Source organism: Pinus tabuliformis, chromosome 7, assembly GCF_031772625.1.
Source record: "Pinus tabuliformis cultivar Carrire ecotype Pingquan chromosome 7, CPIR1, whole genome shotgun sequence".
Classification (NCBI taxonomy): domain Eukaryota; kingdom Viridiplantae; phylum Streptophyta; class Pinopsida; order Pinales; family Pinaceae; genus Pinus; species Pinus tabuliformis.
The window spans coordinates 943,736,403-943,759,236 of NC_142293.1; the positions used below are offsets into that span (position 1 = coordinate 943,736,403).

At 38.8% G+C, this 22,834-nt stretch overlaps 1 protein-coding gene across 1 annotated transcript; it reads left to right on the forward strand.

Moving 5' to 3' along the window:
* Positions 1 to 21,330: 21,330 nt before the first annotated feature.
* On the forward strand, positions 21,331 to 21,831 carry LOC149250741 (uncharacterized). Its single transcript, XM_089453735.1, has one exon. It carries the CDS (start codon positions 21,331 to 21,333, stop codon positions 21,829 to 21,831), a length of 501 nt encoding a protein of 166 aa, XP_089309861.1.
* Positions 21,832 to 22,834: the final 1,003 nt, after the last annotated feature.

Genomic DNA, 22,834 nt, shown 5'->3' on the forward strand with positions numbered 1-22,834 from the left:
TATCTTCAACCCTGCAATCAATGCCTCATACTCGGCTTCGTTTTTAGAAGAATTGAAAGCCAATTTATATGAAAAAATTCTTACATTGCTTGGGACTTTATTTGGTAGGAAAACAGAGTTGCGTATCTAAATCCCAATACCTACACCATCCTTACCTACTGCTCCGTCGAAATCCATACTCCATAAACCGGCTTCTTCTTCCAAGTGCTGGAATTTTGTCTGCTCTTCTACCTTTGGCTGTTGTCCATCAATTTTCTGTTGTTGTCAGAATGTAGACTGCTCAGCGGTACTTGCAAGCTTTTGTCTTTCTTGATCAAGTACTGCTCGAAAATTTTCTGTTATCTCTAGAACATCTTCCACTTCAACTAGCTGGCTATTTACATCATTAAAACCACTATCTGAATAAAGAACAAAAGATTCTAAATCTGTATGTACAACATTAATTGGATGATTCAATGGTTTCTCCTTGCTTGTGATCATATACTTCATCTTCTTCTCCCTATATAATTTTCTCAGCTGTCCAAACATGGGAAGAGTGGCATAGGAGAAATCTAACTGCAATGTCCCTTTCAATTTTACACCCCACGATCTAGATAAAAGCATGCCAAATCTAGGGGGAATGTCCACCACAACTACATCCATGAGAACATTCTTTGTTGGAATCTGATCTAAGGTCACAACCAAATCCTTAATGAGACCAATGCATCTTACCCTTCCAGAATCGAAAGAATAGAGGTCATGATATTTACGAGTGATGTCTAAACCCAATTTTTCCATAATAGCCTTTGGCATCAAATTATGGGAGGCTCCTGAATCAAACATAGCATTGTGCAAGACATACTCATGCAATCTAAGGCTGATGTAAAACGGGGGTACTTCACTATCCTCAGATTGGCCTTCTAATGCAGGACCAAAAATAAGCTCGGGTTGGTCATCCTCCACATTAACCATATCAGGCAGGGGGTCTACATTCAAAATTTTTGACACTTGACTCTTATAACTGCTATTCTTCATCAATTCTGTCAGAGGTATTGAAAATTTTAACTTAGCAATCTTATTCTCTAAGCTAAAGGCTGTAATTTTATCTACCTCTTTGACTAGAGAATCCTTCTTTTCAGGCTTTTCTTTTGCTATACTTGGTTGATTTGTCTTCTTATTTGTAGATTGTACTTTGCAGGAAGTAGGATCTGCTGGCTCCTTTCCTTTTTTTTGAACATTTGATGAATCGTTGTTAGGCCGTGCTGCTTACTTTCATTTTTGGACCGGATTGATTGGTACATCCCTGCTCCTTAGTGAATATTGTTCCTGCTACACTGATAGTGCATTCATATATCCCCTCTAATATTCATCTGATTCTTCTTCCAGGACTGTTTTATTGGCTAGTATAAAATCCTCATCTTTCTGCACAGTCGAGATCTTTGTATATTCCTCATCCTCCGTGATATAGATAGGCAAACCATCAACTGTAAAGAAGTGATTTTCCTCCCCTATTGGATCCTCATCATCTTCAGACTCTGGGCCATGCACATAATTTTGTTGTAAAGGTGTTTTGATTTGCTATTGTGCCAACTGATCTTGTGCTTTCTTCTCCCATTGTTTGATTCTAAATTGTGGTTGCTGCTGACCGTGGAAATTTGGATTTCTGATTGGTGCCTCAGGCTTATCTGCAATTGTCAATCTGTCAAACATTTTCTCAATTTTACGAAGCAAGTGATCAGCCTTTACATCTGAGGAAGAAGCCTCTTCCTTTATGGTCACTTTCTTCTCAGTCTTCATCCTAGCTCTTTTAGCTAGCAGATTTGCCTCCACACTCACGACATTTTTCTGCATATCCTCCAATGTAGTAGGATCTCATTCTCTCAATTGGTATGCCATGTCAGGATCAAAACCATCGGGAAATTTTATCAAAGCCAACCCCATTGGTGGCTTGATATCAGCTGGAATAGCATTATAGATAGTATTGAATCTCACACAATAATCCTGAACACTTTCACCAGCATTCCTCTTTATATTTTCGTACTCGGAAAGAATTTGGAGTGGATTTTTCTTTACCTCCCAACGATCCAGGAATTGTTTGTGGAGAACCGGCAATGTATTGATAGTCCCCGCGGGTAGTGCTCTGAACCACTTCCGAACCTCGCCTCCAAAACTTTGCACAAACAATCGCATGGTTACATTCTCTTCATCTATCTCATGAAGATTGAAAAAGTCATTCATCCGGTCGACATGCTGCTACGTTGTGATACCCTGAGTGGCATCAAACAATGGTATCTTACTTTGGTAATCAGTAGGCATAGCATCCAAATTCTGAGGTAGAACGAGAGGAGCATATCTGGCAGCCATGGCTCGTGATGGATTTGAAACTGACGTTGAAATAACAGAGGGATTTGTGACAACGAGAGGAGATGATGACACAGAAGAGACAGGTATTTGAGGTGTAATGACAAGCTGTTGAGGAATTGAAGGTATAAACGAAGGAGTGAATTGATGAATTGATGACGACGCAAGATATGTTGAAGCTAAATCAGAGAGTTCAGGAATTTGATCAGTGGTGATAGATGACTGAGGAGAGTTTCGACGATTACAGTTACTTATCAAATTGGCTCCTTGGATTTCAAGCTTGTCGATGAATACAAGATCGACAACCAAGTCTAGTAATTCATTGTCCGATGAGGTTCTAAACAAGGATAAACCAAATTGTTCATCAAAAGGAAGATCTTCGAGGTACACCCACTTCACAGGACATGAAAAGGATCTGAAAACCGGTCTAGGACTTGATAAACTCTCTTGTCTAAGGATAATGGGAATGAGATTGGGATTTTCAAATACGGGAGGAGGATTGGGATCAGGATTGGACCTGGTGTATGTTCTTGAAGCAAGTGTGTTTGATTTTCCCCAAAATTCAAATGGACATTACAATTTTTTCAGCCTAATGAATTCTAAACCTATCATCCAAAAGTCTAGAATTTTATTTTAAAAGTACTGGGGTAATATATTTCAGTTCTTCCCCAGTATGGTCACCACTATGTTAGAGCCTAGATTGACCTCAGGCTGAAGGGAGGCAATCCTAGGATAACTACAAACCACGCTTAACCTAGTAGCTAGCCCTACCAGGTCGGGAGAGGGCTCTCTCCTTGTCAATCGCAGGAGGATGGTTGCAATTATGTCTTGAAATGACCGAAATGAATGCTGATTTTAGGCTAGGTATAGTAGATTATGGTTTCTGGTTTGATTTTTAGGTTTTGGTTGTTGGATCAATTGGAGAAGGCAGATTGGGTTTGGGAAATCAACTCAGGGATACAGTCATGTTCTGTGGGGTGAGGTAGACGAGGGTTTATGTACTAGAAATGGATTGAGATGGTAGATTAATACAACTGAGGAGTTGAGGAGGGCATAGAGAAACTATGAATTGTCTTCAAATAGTTGAAAACCAAATGCATTACCAAGACAAAGCACAATAGTGTATTTTGTCCATTCACCTTGATTCATTTAGTTTTTGAAGAGAAATATGGATTTGGATACATATAATACATAAGAAAAACTCATTACAAAGAAGAAACAATACATAAAATCACTGTCACAAGAATCCCACAAAAATAGCTGTGAAACCTGGTTTTATTCCTTGTCAAACTGCTGATACAAATGTTCAACCAGTGCCACCACTTCCACCAAAGTCCAACCTTTACAAATGAATCAAAAAGTACATGATATAGGCAAGGAAACTACTCAAGCTAGCTATCAGGGGTCGAAACCATGAGAAGAGGAGTAGTTTCAACCATATCTAAACTAGGAACACAAAAGTAGGTAGTGGAACAGCTTGCCTCTAAAACTTAGGAAACCAATTCATTCATCATCAAAACCACCTGAAACTTGATGTATCTACCCTATAAGGTATTGTTCATCCATATTTACATCAATTTCATCATTTATCATGCATACATTTACCAAGGAATGAGGAAAAATTCGATTTCCAAGAAAACTAGGAAAAAAACTGGAAATTTAGGCAAAACTGGCAAAATCAGTTTAATGTGCAGCGCCAAAATTTTAATGCGTAGTGCCATTTCAAGGCCAGTTTTGGAGGCCTTCCCATTGTCCAAATCAGGTGCAAGTTCTCTTGTTGGAAATCCCTACCTGTCTAGTTTCTGGAACAATTTGATTCTTCTGATTTGGAGCTCATTTGCCCCTCCAAAATTTGATTCTCCCAAGACTGCTTCCTGTGTAGCAAAAAAGTGGCAGAGAGGGCACTTTCTGGGTGTCTTTTGCCCTTTTGGTGACCAATACCTTGTCCAAAATTTCTCACTATTTCTGGGTTTACATACTTTTCCATGTTGATTCTAGATATGTAAGCCATTTTGCAAGAAGATGCCTCTATCAAAAGCGCAGCACCGGTGGCGCTACGCACCTATTGGAAAAGCCTGTTTTTCAATTTCAAAAATTCAAAAATGTCTAAAATTTCTCCAAATTTCTTGAAATTTGGCATGAGTGATCCTTGTTAGGTGCTTTTTTGAGCCAATGATGCTTCAACCAAGATTTTGAGTTTATCTTACTCTTTCTTATTCCTCAAACTCTTCTTAGCTTGGCTTTTAGCCTCTTTGTCCTTGCATTGCAAATCTTGTTCCGGGCTAAGTAGTGGTAGGTCATGTGGCAAAGAATCTTCTTCTCTTTTTTTGCCTTCTCAAGCAACCTCTCCAAATGCATATTCACCTTCTCCAACAAATATTCCTGATCATTCTCTATTTCTTGTTCAACAGAGGTCAACTTTCCCTTTGCCTTCTTGGACCTTTGTCGATTTTCTTTGATGATTTGCAGCTCCATGAGTTCTTATTTGTCGGTAAGCTACTTGTTTTCTTGCTCAAGATAGCTAATGACCCATTTAGCTCTCTCAAGGTAACTGACAAGGCTCTTATTTCAGCCTCCTTCTCTTTGATAATCATGTCCTTGATTCTTGAGCCTTGAGAGCCCAAGTCAGTGACATCCTCCTCCATCAAAATAAAATCCCTGTCTTGCCCTTCAGTAGGGCTCTTCTCATGCATATTTTTCTTTCCATTGTCTCTGCTCTTTGACTTTTGGCCAACCTATATAGCTGGAGAAGAAGGCAAAGCCCCTTCCACCCCTGGTGGAGATAGCATTTGCCTGTAATCTGGTGAAGAAGGCGAGACCCCTTCCACTCCTAGTGGAGATAGTACATGCCTGGCAGCAGCAAAAAGACTCCTTGTGCCTCTCCCATAAGTAACAAATACTAGCACACCTGTAGTCTCGGTCTCATGAACACCTGGCTGTTTTGATGGCCCTCCTTCCTCCTGAGGCATTGATGAAACCTTAGGACCTTTTAACATCTCATGGGAAATAAAAGTATCCCATGGTATGTTCAGCAAGTTTAACTAGTTAAAGACAACAATCTTAATCAATGGGAAGTGGTAAATGCTGCTAAGTTGCTGAGGAAAAGGTTTTCTTTGAACATAGTGGGCCATCTTCTTAATGTTCCTGTATATAAAGTAAGGGAGGTTCATCATCCTCACCCTAGTAAAGTGCATCAACAACTTGATATGATATGCATACAAGCGGGAAAACCTTCCTTCACAGGTGAAATATTTGATAATAAGCTTCATGAGAGGGACAAAACTATTCTCCAAGTATTTGAAAGGAAATACTCTGCTGATTTTGCTGTGATATCCAGCCTTAATGTAAGGCTCATAATGTTCTCTGTCCACATACTACCCTTTATTCCATTGCTCACCTACATTAGGGATGCCTGTTGCTTTTGAGATGGTGGTAAGTGATAAGGTGAAGGAGACACCAGCAAGATTCACTTGGCCATTATGTAGATGGGTGACAAACAACTAGGCAAGCTCATGATGAAACTTTATCCTCTCCGCCATTTCACAAAACTCATAGCAAGATTGATGTCTGAAACTAGATATAGCAAGAGGACAAGCAAGCAATTTTGTCAGATTGATAGGTTCCTCCCGGATGATATTTCCCCCTTTGTGTGGCTTTCTTGACACATGTGCTTCTCTGGAAGTATCACTGCAATTTTCCTCATGCCTCTCATAGTCTGAGTCTCTCTCCATGGTCTTTTGGTGATGTGAAATGAAGGTTTGTAGTGAGAATATATGAGTATGAAGAGATTTAAAAATATAAGGTAAGTGAAGTGTAATATGGGAGTGTGAATGTTTGAGGGAGTTAGGGTATAGGGTTGATAAGGGAATGGGGGGTAGTGGGAATGTAAGAATTGGGAATTAGGGTAAGTGAACAGTATATTAGGGCTAGGGTTTGATGTAGAAATTAGGGTTTAGTGGAATGAAGTTTGATGAGTGCTGGATAGTGAAAAAGAGTTGGTAAACTTAGTGTAAATGAGGATATGAGTAGAAAATAACCCTTGGTAACTTGTGAGAGGTGATTAAATGTTTAACTAGGGTTTTGAGAAGAAATTCATAGACACTAGGGTTTGTTTAAGATGAGACCACACAACTCAATATACTAAGCAACAGCTTCTCTTTAGCAAAGAGGAATGCTATACTTACTTGGAACAGGCATGAAATGGTTTTTTAGGAAGTTGGGAGGTGATTTGTAGTGATTTAAGCCTCCCCAACAGGTGTGTAGTGCTCACTAAAGGTGTGCAACGCCATTTTAATGTGCAACGCCAGACCAAGTTTACACTGCCAAACAGCAATAGATGCGCAGCGCGAGGAGGATGCTGCAATTTTTTCTCTGTTTTCTTCCTTTGGCTCGAAATCTCATTTTTCAATTTCTCCTTAGCTCTCCAATTCAACAATGGAACAATAAAACATAAGAATTGGCTCTTTATACTTTTCCTCTTTTGACTTTTCATAAAACCAAACCCACTTTTCTAATGTTTTGTCACTTTTGAAAAATACTCTATTTTTCTGAATTTTGGACTTTTTTGACTTTTTTCAGGTGGACTTACTCTCTTCATGGACCTTTTGCAGTGGCAGGAGCTAACATTGTTACCAGGTTACCAGGAGCACTTATGAAGAATTATTACATATAGGAACTATAAAATTACATAATTTACATGAAATGAAACCATGAAGTACAAATGCTCTGTTTCACCTGAAAACAAAGTTTTGAGGTGAAAAGAGCTTTATTTCAGCATATTAGAAGTAAACTCATGACTATATGAACCTTATTATCCTCCTCATGTGCCTGCTAACCCTTTTATTCAATCTTGGATGACCATGATGACAAACCCTAAGACCTAGTGAAACTAAACCCTAAAACTAGTTTTTACAAATGAAATGAACTCAAATGACTATAAATGACTGAAAAGAGGTTTGAACAAGCTAGCAGTTATATGACATGAGGGAAGTTGAAATGAAACCACTACCATAAATTGATCCATGACCTAATGGAATGCAGCTGATTGAATGAGACACCTAACATGCATGCAAGAAAGAGAAATTTTGATCGCTGATGGCAGTATGAAGATACTGACACTAACACTTTGCATATTTATAATATATTAATTTACTTTAATCAAATTAATTACTTTAATTAATTTACACTGTCAATGTAGCAAATGTTGACATAAAGTAATATCAAGACTTTTTTCTATGGTTGTAGGGCGTACCCCAATAGAATAAAGTGTTGTGTAGTTTAGATATATTCTTTAATCTTTTGTTGTGTTGTTAATCATTTAATGATATATTCATGTAGTATTTCTTTTATTTACTGTTGTAACTAGTTTCCTGTTATAGAATTCAGTTTCTTCATTCGATTATATTACTCATGTGAGATTGTGTTTATATATTTATGCAGTTGATTATCCATTTATTTGTTTATTTTTAATTCTTTCATTTTAGATTGGTTTTCATTCCTTTATACTTTTCAAATCAATAAGCTCAAGAACAATGATTTCTTTTTTTACTATGAGTAGAAATAGTAGAAACATCTTGGCAATGATTAGACGACTATCTCCCTAGGTGGTTGAGAGTGGGAGTCGTCACAAGCCACCCATTCCTTTTCTCAAGTGTTTTTCTTTTATTTCCAACATGCGTATTTCCTTTTAGCATTAGTGAATTTTATCTTCTGCATGTGTGTTTACTTTCCTACAAATGTGTCTACTTTCCTATAAGTGTGTTTACTTTCTTGCAAGTATGTTTACTTTTCTACAAGTGTGTGTGTGTGTGTGTGTGTGTTTAATTTCCTACATGTAGCTTTAGTCACTTTACTTATGAATTTATAGAACTTTTCCAAGCTTGTGAGCCACCTATACTCCCTCTACAAAATTAATCATTGATACTACAACCATAAAACAAACTAGTGGATGTAGAGAGTGTAAACTACATATACAATGCATTGTAACTCACAAGTTCCACAAAGGCCCTGTGTTGGAAATTAAATGCACAATATTTTAGTTGTTTTTATAAATTAAGTAGGAAAGTGATTGAAAGACCCATCATTCATACTCTCCTCCTTGCTCTCTCCTTTCCTAATCGATCTATAGTGAGGGGTTGTAATAACCTTCCATTGCAAATTGACAGCAAGATAAGGGAGCAAGGGATGGGAGGCCTCAACTCGCCACTAAAAGTTAATTGCAAGAGGAGGGATTAGGTGAGGGGAGTGTGGGTGAGGGTGATGGGGTGAGTAGTAGGAATGTTGGGTTAGAATTTCCAGTTAAACATCCCTTTTTCTAACAAATATTTTATTTTTATTCATTTTTTTTTCCAAATTTGTAATTTTTTAAGTAACCTCTTTTAAAGTTTTATAAAATCTATATTATTTTTTCATGTGTTAATTTATTATATATATATTATCCCTATGGTTCAACTCAATTGGTGATCATTTTGATGTCAATGATTATGTAAATTAAGAGATCTAAGTTTCAAATCCCCCATAGTAGCCCCATCTAAATGGAGGAGGATAGGTCATAGGCCCCAAAGGTAGAGTGGTAGCGATCAGAAGAAACTCGGTGTCATGCGAGTATGAGACAGACCTAGTTATCAATTCCTCTAGTTACAAAATGAAAAAGTGCTTTACTTCTTTTTTTAATGGTTCATTTTAAATTTTAATTTTGTTTTTGTTGATTTTGGTGTTAATATTTTTTCTTTTCTGAAAAAATATTCTTTTTAGTTTGGGCAGTTGGAAGGATTGATTATTATCCTCCATACTCAAATTTAATTCATCCAAATAAAATTTTTCAATTTTTTATTTTTCATTTTTTTTGTGAATGAAATGTTTTATATTAAGTCAAAAGATTACACATCCCCATAACATTTCTCAAAATAATATTTGCCTCACTCTTACTATATTTATTGGCTAATGGATTCATACCTAGATGCAAAGAAAACTTCCAAAATGAAAAAAATGTACATAGACTGACAGGTAAAAAATGCCAAAAAACCGATAAGACCAAGAGAAAACCAAATATCATAACAATGTTCATAATTCACCATAGAAGGATGGTTTGGACTTGATCCATGGGATGGAGGAGGTTTGAATTCATAGTGAACATGCCCCATACAATCTAGCCTCTCCTAGATGTAACATTTCTCTCTCCAGAGAGTAAACAACCTATCCTACATCTAGCATATATTTCTTTGTATATGGCTCATGAAGTATGTCATTTTGATCATATTTTTGGACCCGAATGAGTTGTTCTAAGGAAACATTCATCTAACGTAGGATACTAGCATTGGCCTCCACTAGGGGAACTCTCATCACCATGGGAATAGACTTTGAAGGTGGAAGATCCAATGTTTCTCCTTGACCCTGATACACCTATTGTTGATGTGTTGGATTCCCCCTCCCCTCCATTCCTCATTGCACCCAACCTTGGTGAAGAGTCATATTCAACTAGATATTCTACAAATGCACACCCACCCTCCACTTGAATCCTTTCCCAAGAAAGGAAATAACTCTCTTGCACCACTGAATTCACTTGATAAGCTAGGGATTCCCCTTCTTCTCACTTGGGGCTTTAGTGTTTCACATCCCCTAGTGAAAGTGTTGGCATTATGACACAATTTTGGCGCTATGACACAGGTTTTGTCCTTGATGGCAACTCACTTAGATGACAGATCATAGTTCAGGCTCTCATAATGAAGGAATAAGAGATATACGCAAGTTCCTCTTAACTAAGTTGCGTATACATGCGGGTTCGACGATCATAAGGTGTGTATGCGTATGCACGCACTTTCATGCAAGGAAAAGCGCGTACATGTGGGAAAACTTATTTTTTGGTCCATGGTATTTAGTCCTTGGTATTTGAACCTATGGTTTTGAACCATGGTATCTCATCCGAAGTGTTAAACCCAAGTATTGGGTCCATGGTATTGATTCTCTATGGTTTTGGACCATGGTATTGAGTAAGGCCTAAGACTATAAAAAGGAAGGAGATCATTTGGAAAATGCATTCACTCAAGCACTGAATATCTTATGAAGAGCAAGATCTAGAATTGGGTTATGGTGCATAGATGGATCTGAACCAAGGAGGAACCTGAGCACTAGAAGAAGGATAGGCTCTATTGATGGGTCAAGATCTTAAGACTTGAATAGTAATATCTTTGTGTGATTTTGATATGTTATATTTGGCGCATGACTTGATCTATAAATCTGATAATCTGGGTATAACTGATGTCTAAAAAAGTGAAAAGGGAAAATTATCTTTTATAGATCTATACACAGGTTCAGCACAGCAGAGGCATGTATACATGCTGGTTAAGTAAGTCAAAGTAGCGTATACACTGGTTGGCCTTAATATAGAAGCGTATGCACACAATTTATACATATTGAAGTAGCGTACGTCTCATGAAATATGTTTTAGCTACTTTTGTTTATTGTTGCAGTGTTCTGGGTTCAGGATTGGTTCCTGGTTACTATTAATGTATTCTGGTTACAACATTCAGAAAAGTAATTGGTTGATTCAGTTTTGATTGAAGCAAAGGAGATTGGTTGATGCAGATGTATTTTACGTTTGATTATTGTAATTGATGGATCCAGTCTGAAAATTTATGAAACATGGTCCTTGGAAGAAAAGAGAAGGTTGTAGCCTTCTGTAGGTCAGCACCTATGTACTAGTACATTAGCTAGTACAAGAGCTAAGGGGGTTGTAGCTCCCTTCCAGGAGAAGCTGGAGAATGAGAGAAGGTGGTAGCCTTCTGCAAGTAGAAGCCTGCGTACTGGTATAAGAATACACCAGTACAGAAACTTTGTAAAAAGAAGTTTCTTATTAAAAGAAGATAGATACAAATTGTAGCAGGTTGTTTTCACCCACATTGGGTTTCCACCTTATATCTTGTGTCCATGTGTGTGATGATCTATTCTCTTTTACTGCACCTGTTTACTGTTCTTATGGTTAATGAAGTTCTGATGCACTGATTAAAGATCAACCTTTAATGAATCATAAGTTTACTGATATATGTTGGTTGCTTTAGTCACAGTAGCGTATATACGTAATTTCCCATAACTGAAGTAGCATATACAAATCCTATTGTGAAATGAAAAATAATTGATTTGATAACACTGATTCAACCCCCCTCTCAGTTTTATTTCCAACAATTGGTATCAGAGCAGGGCCTTCTGGAAAAAGCTTGATCGCTTGAAGGAAGATCTATCATCATGAGAAACTACAAAAAGAGGCATCTATCAGGCCACCAATATTTGATGGGGGAAACTTCATCTATTGGAAGGTAAGAATCACAACCTATATTCAATCTCTTGGTACAGAAGTTTGGGATATCGTGGAAGTAGGATACACATTTCCATCAGCAACTCCTACGGATACGACTGGTAAGAAGCAATATGAAACAAATGCAAAGGTTGTCAATACTCTATTAGGGAGTTTATCTCAATCAGAATTCGTCAAGATTATGCAGCTCAAAAATGCAAAATAAATATGGGACAATATCGTTCTAAGCTATGAAGGAGATGATCAGGTAAAACGTGCAAAACTACAAACTCTCGGAATTCAATATGAAAATCTCAGAATGCACAATGATGAAAGTGTGGATAATTATTTCTTATGTATAGATGAGATTGTTAATCGTATGAAAAACTTGGGTGAAGAAATAAAAGAAGTTAGTTTGGTTGAAAAGGTGCTAATATCTTTGCCTTCTAAGTTTGAATCAAAAGTTTCTGCCATAGAAGAAAAGCAGGATCTACAAAGCATTACCATGTCACAGTTGCACGGAATCCTAACTGCTTTCGAAATGAGAAAAGGGGGACCATCAAACAGGAGAGAAGCCGCATTCAAAGCTTTAGGAAAAGGAGATTACAGTGAGTCAGGACATATGTCAGAAGGAGAGGAAGAATCAAACTTTGTCAAGAACCTTCAACAGGGTTCTGGAAGATTCAGAGGTAACCTAACTTTCAAATGCTTTGCTTGTGGAAGAGTCTGTCACTATGCAGCCAAGTGTCCTCACAAAGATAAGATTGACAAAGGTAAGGAACCAGTTAGATGGAACAAGAAAAATAATGTAAGTAAGAAGAGCTATTATACTCATGAAGACAGTGATGGATTTTCAATTAGTGATGAAGATGAGCAATGTAATGATTATAGACTTTTGATGGCTTTTGAAGATGATGATTTCTTGGATGCTATAGATGAAGACGATCTCTATGAATAAATTTCTAAACTTAAAATTTGTTTAGAAGAAAAGAGTATGATCATAAATACTCTGACATTCCAACTTGCTGAAAGGGAAAAACAAAATGAAAAGTTAGAATGTGAAATTGTGGGACTTAGAAAAGACATTGAGAAAACAAAAGCTCTTAATTTTAGATTTGCTAAAGGATCTGAAAATTTAGATGAGATTATCAAAGTGCAGCGTTCTCCTCTAATCAAGACAGGTCTTGGATATTCTGAAGAAGAATCTCAAGCACAGAAGCCATCCACCTCCAAAAGTTATCTTGATGCAGCAAGAAGAAGTGAACAGGTTGACAATCGACAACAAAGGCATATAGCAGATCACCAGGTAAATCAGGGTCAATCTACTTCAAGGATGAACAGAGATCACCGAGTAAATTGGGGGCAACCTACTTCAAGGATGAACAGAAGCTACAACCAACCGCAGGTAAATCATTCTCAATTTTCCTTAAGAATGAATGTCTATGGAAACTACAATCACCTGGACATTAGGTTTGATAATTGCAGGAATTTATTCAATGACCAATGTTTCTCTTGTCATAACTTTGGACACAAAGCAGCTCAATGTGTTGCCTACAATACCATCAGGACCAGAGAAGAACGAAATCAAAGGAATGTGACTGGAATCATGAAAAGAACCTACAATAACTTTTCTGCTCTTGAAAATGAAATAGAATGTTCTATTTGTAACAACTTCGGTCATGAAGATTCTGAATGCAGGAGTAGGTTTCGGCAAACAACTCAGAAGGAGCAAACTTCATTGAGTCCCAAAACATGGAGAAAGAAAGAACCGCAACCAGAAAGATGTGCTATAGCCTTATATGTGGAAGGATGGGAATATCAGTGGTACATCGACAGTGGATGTTCGAAACATATGACAGGTGATAAAGAAAAACTTCAATCATATAGTGCCTTAGAAAAGGAAAGGAAGGTCTCATTTGGAAATGACACCCCTACACTCATAAAAGGTAAAGGTTCTGTTCTTTTGAAATAAAAGGTCAAAGCTGGAAATGCTATGTATGTTGATGGCTTAAAGCATAATCTATTGAGTGTCAGTCAAAAGTGTGATCAACGAAATGAGGTAATATTTTGATCAAATGGATGTATTGTTCGTGAGCTTGATACAGGAGAAATAGTGATCAAAGGCATAAGAAGTCCAAATAATTTATACATACTCAAGGGAGGACAAAATAATGCTATCTAAGCAAGAATGATGAACACTGGCTATGGCACAGAAGATTGCATCTAAGCTTCTCTCAGATAAGGAAAGCGTGCAAATATCAAGCGGTTCGTGATTTCCCTGACATCAGAATTCCAAACAATACAATATGCAAATCATGTCAGTTTCGTAAGCAAACCAGAACTAATTTCCCTGAGAAGGAAGGATCAGCAAGTAAGCCACTTGAACTTGTCCATACAGATGTATGTGGTCCATCTAGGAAAAGGTCACCTCGAGGAGAAGAATACTTCATATTGTTCATTGATGACTTTTCGAGGATGTGTTGGATAGGACTTCTGAAGCATAAAGACGAAGCTTTCGAAAAGTTCAAAGCATTCAAAGCCTTGGTTGAAAATGAATCAGATCGCAGAATCAAATGCCTCAGGTCTAATTGAGGAGGGGAATTTACCTCGGATGAATTTTTCGATTTTTGTGAAGAAAATGGAATAAGAAGGGAATTCTCTACTCCAAGGACTCCTCAGCAAAATGAAGTAGTAGAAAGGATGAACAGAACAGTTCAACAAATGGCTTGTGCTATGCTTGATGAGTCTAGAACTCCTGCAACCTTCTGGGGTGAAGCTGCATTTGCTGCCATTACTATTCTCAACAAGACAAACATCCGGGTGAACAACACTCAAACTCCTCATGAACTCTGGTATGGTAAGACTCCTACGGTAAAATACTTCAAAATTTTTGGAAGCAAATGTTACATCAAAAGGACTAATGAAAACCTTGGCAAGTTTGAACCTAGAGCAGATGAAGGCATTCTCCTTGGTTACTCTCCCCAAAGCAAAGGATATAAGTGTTACAATAAAAGACTGAGAAAAATTGTTGAAAGTATTGATGTAGTGTTTGATGAGGAGGGAAACAATCCAAGGCAAGTAAAATCTGAAGATTTCGAAGATGATGAGGACTATCCTTCAACATCAAATCAGACTAATGATGAAGAAGAAACCTATGAGGCACCAGAAGAACAGATAAGGGTAGAAGAAAATACTCCATCTCAGGTATGTCCAGAAGAATCATCCAGAGACTCAAATTTTGGGGTAAAAAGAGGCAGGTGTACAAACAAGAAGAACTATTTTAGAAGCTTCAAGCTATCTAGCATTGCTTTCCTCCACTGAACCACGAAATGTAAGTGAAGCATGCAAAGATGAATGCTGGGTCAAGGCCATGAATGAAGAACTTGAGCAGATTGAAAAGAATAACACTTGGGAGTTGGTTCCTAGACCAAATGATAAGAATGTCATAGGGACAAAATGGATATTTAAAAACAAGCTAAATGAGAATGGAGATGTTATTAGAAACAAGGCCAGACTTGTTTGTAAAGGGTATGCTCAACAAGAAGGCATAGACTTTGAAGAAACTTTTGCACCAGTTGCTAGACTTGATGCCATAAGAATGTTCCTAGCTCTTTCTAGCTTTCAGGAGTTCAAAGTATATCAAATGGATGTGAAATCTACTTTTCTAAATGGAGACTTAGAAGAAGAAATGTACATTGAGCAACCAGATGAATTCATCCTTGGAAATGATCCAAAACTTGTATGCAGACTCAAAAAGGCTCTCTATGGCCTTAAACAGGCTCCAAGGGCTTGGTATTTTCGGTTGGACAAATATCTCCATCAACAAGGTTTTTCAAAGGGATCAACAGATAACAATCTATATATAAAAATTGACAATGATAAATTACTAATACTTGTTATGTATGTTGATGATATCATATTTGGTAGCAATGAAGAAACCATGAGTCAAAACTTTTCTTTGGTGATGCAGAAAGAATTTGAAATGTTCTTACTTGGTGTGCTCACATATTTTCTTGGTTTACAAGTCCAACAAAACAAAGACGATATTTTTCTATCACAAATGAAGTACCTCAAGCAGATCTTGAAGAAATATGGGATGGAGGATTCGAAACCAGTATGTACCCCTATGGTAACAGGATGTAGCCTTAGCGCAAATGATGAATCAGCAACAGTACATCAACCAACCTATAGATCCATGATTGGTAGTCTGCTCTATTTGACAGGTACCCGACCAGACATCATGCATGTAGTGGGAATAGTTGGAAGATTCCAGGAAAATCCAAAGGAAGCACACCTTCAGGCAGTTAAGAGGATTTTTAAATATCTTCAAGGAATGCAAAATTATGGCTTATGGTATCCTAGAGATATAGATCTCACACTTCATGCATATACAGATGCAGATTGGGAAAGAAGCGTGGATGACAGAAAAAGCACTAGTGGTGGTGCATTCTTTATGGGTTCCAGATTAGTATCTTGGTTCAACAAGAAACAAAGCTCAATTGCATTATCTACAGCTGAAGCAGAATATGTGGCTACTGCATCTTGTTGCACACAACTCCTTTGGATGATGAAAATATTGCAAGACATTCAAATCACTTGTACTCCGCCTATCTCCATTTTTTTTTATAATACAAGTACAATAAGTATTTCAAAGAATACAGTCATGCATTCAAAGACCAAGCACATACCTATCAAATATCATTTTCTCTAGGAACAAGTGCTTGAACAAAAGGTCAAATTGGAGTATGTTCCCTCCAAGGAATAGGTTGCTGATATATTCACCAAACCACTACCCAGGGAGACATTTGAATACCTCAGACAGAATCTGGGAGTATTTGATGCATCATCTTGCTATTGAAATTATCTGTTTCAGAGAACAATGGTTGTACGCGAGTTTGATTAAGTGTATCTACATACATACGCCGATTTCTGTGGATACAATTGCATATATGTTGGATTGAAGACAAGCAGTGGGGCTAGACTCAGGATGAAAAGAATCTAATATGGGTTTGACAGAGACCATTTGGTAGAGCTTCAAGGGGAGCATATACTTCTAATAATGCATTGTTGGCATTATCTTAGAAGATCTTGGTTCATTTTCTTTCAGGTGGAACAGGTGCGGAGGTAGATCATGGTTGCTGGTTTTGATGATGATTGACAGATGCTACTAATGTTAGTTGCTGATGACTATCATAGTCTTGTCTTAGATAATTAGTCTCTATATTTATTTTATTATCAAGGTCATGTAACGGCTTATGTTGGTTTCCCCACTGTGCCTGGGATGGATGATGTAATGTTCTTGTTTTATCATGTGTAAACTTTTGGTGTATCCCCACTTGATTGGGTGGATGAGTCAATATTGGTATATCCCCACTTGGTTGGGAGATGGATGTATGAATAGAGTCTTTGGTGATAGGAAGGTCATTTATGATGTATAAAGTCATGTTTCTTCTTGTAAAAAATCTTCTTGCAGACCTTGCCTACAGTCAGGAGGAGCATGGACAACATAGCAGAGATTTCAGCATGTACTCAGGGGGAGCATAACCCTTTGCCCTTGATGACAAAGGGGGAGAATGACTATGAGTGACTTGGGGTTGCCATCAAGTCCAAAGGGAGAGATTGTTGGCATTATGACACAATTTTGGCGCTATGACACAGGTGTTGTCCTTGATGGAAACTCACTCAGATGACAGATCACAGTTCAGGCTCTCAAATGAAGGAATAAGAGATATACGCAGGTTCCTCTTAACCAAGTCATGTACACACGCGGGTTCGACGATCATAAGGCGCATATACATATGCACGCACTTTCATGGAAGGAAAAGCACGTACATGTGGGAAAACTTATTTTTTGGTCCATGGTATTTAGTCCTTGGTAGTTGAACCTATGGTTTTGAACCATGGTATCTCATCCGAAGTGTTAAACCGAGGTATTGGGTCCATGGTATTTATTCTCTATGGTTTTGGACCATGGTATTGAATAAGGCCTAAGACTATGAAAAGGGAACGAGATCATTTGGCAAATTCATTCACTCAAGCATTGAATATCTTATGAAGAGCAAGATCTAGAATTGGGTTATGGTGCATAGCTGGATCTGAACCAAGGAGGAACCTGAGCACTAGAAGAAGGATAGGCTCTATCGATGGGTCAAGATCTTAAGGCTTGAATAGTAATATCTTTGTGTGATTTTGATCTGTTATATTTAGCGCATGACTTGATCTATAAATCTGATAATTTGGGCATAACTAATGTCTGAATAAGTGAAAAGGGTAAATTATCTTTTATAGATCTGTACGCATGTTCGGCACAACAGAGGCCCGTATACATGCTAGTTAAGTATGTCAAAGCAGTGTATACGCTGGTTGGCCTTAATATAGAAGTGTATGCATGGAGTTTATACATATTGAAGTAGCATACATCTCATGAAATATATTTTAGCTACTTCTGTTTATTGCTGCAGTGTTCTAGGTTCAGGATTGGTTCCTGGTTACTGTTAATGTATTCTGGTTACAGCATTTAGAAAAGTAATTGGTTTATTCAGTTTTGATTGAAGCAAAGGAGATTGGTTGATGCAGATGTATTTGATGTTTGATTATTGTAATTGATGGATCCAGTCTGAAAATTTATGAAACATGGTCCCTGGAAGAAAAGAGAAGGTTGTAGCCTTCTGTATATCAGCCCCTACATGCTAGTACATCAGCTAGTAAAAGAGCTAAGGGGGTTGTAGCTCCTTTCCAGGAGAAGCTGGAGAACGAGAGAAGGTGGTAGCCTTCTGCAGGTAGAAGCCTGCATACTGGTATAAGACTGCACCAGTACAGAAACTTTGTAAAAAGAAGTTTCTTATTAAAAGAAGATAGAGAAGAATTGCAACAGGTGGTTTTCACCCACATTGGGTTTCCACCTTATATCTTGTGTCCATGTGTGTGATGATCTGTTCTATTTTACTACACATGTTTACTGTTCTTATGGTTAATGAAGTTCTGATGCACTGATTAAAGATAAACATTTAATGAATCATAAGTTCACTGATATACGTTGGTTGCTTTAGTCACAGTAGCATATATACACAGTTTGTCATACCTGAAGTAGCGTATACAAATCTAATTGTGAAATGAAAAAGAATTGATTTGATAATACTGATTCACCCCCCCTCTCAGTATTATTTCCAATAGAAAGTGCCTCTCACCAAGGGGACCCCCACTAGCCACCACAAAAACCATAGAGCATTTAAAAATAATAGCTTCCTCACCTTTACCAAGGCTGACCCCCATGAAAATCACACCCACCATCCTCCCAATGAGATTCAAACGAACATTGACTTGGTGTGCGCATAATCCCTTAGCTTCCAAGGCCAAAGTAACAGTTGGCCAACCAAGCTTCACCTTCTCCCGTAGAAACCACACCCATACACACTCAAGGATTGGGTTGCTTGTATCACTCAAGCACCCATGGGTGTGTTTAACTTCTTGTCGAACACCAAACATATTGCCCACCTCCCCAATTGCAAATAGAAAAAGTTGTCTAAAACACCCCTTGCCATATGGACAGTCCACAATGATATATACAGTAAATCTAGACGCAATAAACATAAAATTAACTAACTCATATGGTAAGACCAAGCTTAAAATTTTATTGTTGGTGTGGATTACCCATAACAAATCTGTGGTCTAACTCAGAGAGCATGCATCAAAAGTATAGTGTGGCTACTCCTTGAACAGTCTCACTCCACACAGATTGATTCCCAATTTCCAATTTCCCTCGCTAAGAATATTCTGCTCACTAGGGCATCAAAGCGAGATTCTTCTAAGAATTCATCCTACCATCACAACACTGGAAAAAAGAGACTTTCCCTCATATTTCTCTACAATTATGGGCACATTGGCATATAAACTACGGTTCACCCTTACTCCCATTCTACATTGAAGGAACTGTCATCGTCAAAGATACCACTGATCACACCTCTAGTAGAAATCACCAAGCTTCAAAATGACAAGCATTAATTCACTTAAAAGCCACCTTACAATGGCTTGAGGCTTCACACGAGACTGCATGTAGCCCATTTTCCATGAAATAAAATTGTTTATATTGTGAGGATTTATGGGGTGGTGAACCCTAACCTTCATCCCTATGTTCCAATTATGCATTAACACCTCCATAAGGGAATCTAAATAACATTTAGCTCTTAATGAGTATATTATTTTAATGGCCTTGATCCATATGTTCACAAAGATTCAAACTTCTACAAAATATGGTTTGCTTTGGGTAACATTTGGAAAATGAGAGGAAGTTCTCAATAGGTTTCTTATATATATGTATTTCCCTTAAAACTTGTATATCTTTATATTCTATATGTGGAAAATACATGTTTCAATCCTCGAGGGACTACTTAGACTCAATGACAAGGCTCAAAGATATTGCAACAAAGATTCTCATGTCACTTCTGGGTATTGAACTAGGGTGTGGAGGATAACAATCATTCCTCAACCACCCAATATAGACCCAATTCGGGTGTGTGTATTGTGGCCGAGGGGGAGGGTATCACATTTTTTTAGGGATTTTTATTTGCATTAGCAACGCTAACTTTTTAGGCCATGGTTTACAAAATATTGCAATATTAAGCTTAAAACACATGGAAAAGGTGTCATTTTCAACACATTTCTTGATTTAGACTTTGAAGTTTTAATTTATAAATATATTGTTCATCAATGCTATGGTTTAAATAAGTCGCAATGTTAACCCAAAAAATTGGTTGTTATTTGCAACACTACTTTTCGATATGGGGGTTGATTTGATTTTTATTTGAAAAGATGGCTTTAACAACATGTACCATAGCAGATTAGTGATGTGCTAGGGAAGTGGTGGTTGACGATGGTGAGGAAGGCGGCTAGGGGTTTCGATGCCATGACCTCTGGTGGATAACTGCAATGGCCGCTCCTACACCAATCCCTTAACTGGCTATTACCTGCTCTGGTTTATCTCATGTCTGCCTCGACTACTTATGGTTACCCTCTCCCAACCTAGTTTTTCGAAACCCTCGGGCTTTTTCTCTGACGGTTGACTGTCGTTTTGCTGTCCTAGTCTAGCAGCTGTCATAACTTCCCTCAACAATGGACGACCTGGGCGATTTCCTGGACCCTTTGGAGGATGTTCCCTCATGGTCCCCCACTAAAACCACAGATTTCGGTTTATTCCCTTTCATGTCCTAGTTGATGGACGAGTTAGAAGCCATTCCTTTAATCACCAGACCACTCATCTCTGCGGTTTCTATTCCTGAATCTGTAGCCTGTCCCCCTGCTCTCATCTCTCAAACCAGTTTACTGTGTTCGTAGGCTCACAGTGCATCATCGCTCAAACCTGATTATTAAACCCTAGCCCCTGTTTTTCAAACCCTAGCCCCTGCTTGTCAAACCCTAGCCCCTGAAAATGTTCCGACTCCTTCGACGGGGATAGGTCACATCTCTCCCGACCCCCCTCAGGGTTCGAAGATGGAGGCATTGGTCCCATATCAGGAATTTTCGCCACCATCCCTCAGGAGGCGACAGAAAACCCTAGGGTTTCTCTGGACCACTCACTCCCAGGTTCTTCACAGGAGGCCACAGACACAGGGGTTCCTGGATCGCCGAGAAAGAAATGGGGCCCTAAGATTCGTGCATGCACTGTGCCACTCAACATAGCTAAAGACATCAATCTATTAGACGCCATGGAAATTGCTGTGAATGTATTAGTCGATAGGGTGTGTGGTCGAAACTACAGTGTAAGCAACCTTCAACAATGGGCCTCAAATGTTTTAGGAGAAAACCTCAAGGAAATACCAAAGGTTCAGACCCTTGAAAAAGGGTGGTTCGCTCTACACTTTAGCGGCTTGGAGCACACCAATTGGGTTCTGTCCATGGTTTGGCACTTAGACCTAGCACCAGTTCTCCTCCGACGCTGGACTCCCCTTTTCGACCCGGCGAGGGAAAGGGTAGACGCAGGGCCAATCTGGGTTCGATTGCTCGGCCTTCCTCTGCACTTCTGGACAGAGGATGTTTTCAGACTCATCGAAAATGCATTGGGTATCTATCTCACTTTTGATAAATCTTATCAGACATCAGGACAGTTAGCCTATGCGAGGATCTTGGTTCACTTGGACCTATCTGAGGGTTTGCTGAAGTCAGTGCCGCTGGAGGAATCATACCAGAAGGCAATCGTTGGATTATGAGGGCATCCCCTTTTGATGCCACCACTTCCATAAGGTAGGGCATCTTTTTAAGGACTGCCCTCTACTGAAGAAGAAGAAATATTAGTCTACTGAACAAGAAGGGGCCTCTCAGCAACACACTTATCAGGAAGCACTGCCCAGGAGACATGTTCCTTTGGCCACTCCGGACCCGGACGCAGCACAGTTTCCAGACAAACAGCAGAAGATTCCTGATGATAGGGTAGCGGTACCTCCTATGCTGAAGAAGCGAGGTGGCCATTCAATCGATCGCAACCTTCTCAATTTCAACCATAGTCACCTTCTAGAGGTCTACCATCTTCAGGTATGAATCCTACCATTCCTCTCCCCGCTTGTAGTTCTTCTCATTTGGACTGTTATTTATCTAGCACATTCTCTTCTCTGCATATGTCAATCCTGACTAGTGATTATATTGAACATCATTCATGTGCTTCACCCCCTAAATCTACTCCTCTCACCTGCCCGATAGCCTCCATCCCATATTCTCCCCTGCACCTGCCCCAAATCCCTCTCATCCCTCCCCGTCCACTACTCTCTCCACTCTAGCCCCCCCTCCTGGGCGATACATGACCCACTCACAATCAAAAAGACAAGCCCAGGACCATTTTGGACTTGAAATCCTCCACTCCCCCCTCTCCCTAAAATTATGAGGGGTTGACCCTCTTTTCTTTCAAAGGCTAAAGGCACTGCTGAAGATGAAATTTCCTTGGGAGTTCAATCCACCATACCAGGGACGCTTAGAGCAAGAGGATCCCATCCTCCCCCTTCATGAAGATCTTCTCCTACAATTGTAGAGGGCTGGCTAGGCCGGACAAGAAACTAGCCCTTCGTAGACTATTAAAAATTGAACCGTTGGATATTATCTTTCTGCAAGAAACTCTGGGTCCAATACTTGATATTGCACAGTCCCTTCAGAACATGCTCCCAGGATGGATATTTTTTGGTATTGATGCCCATGGGAGGTCGGGTGGACTTGCATTGGGCT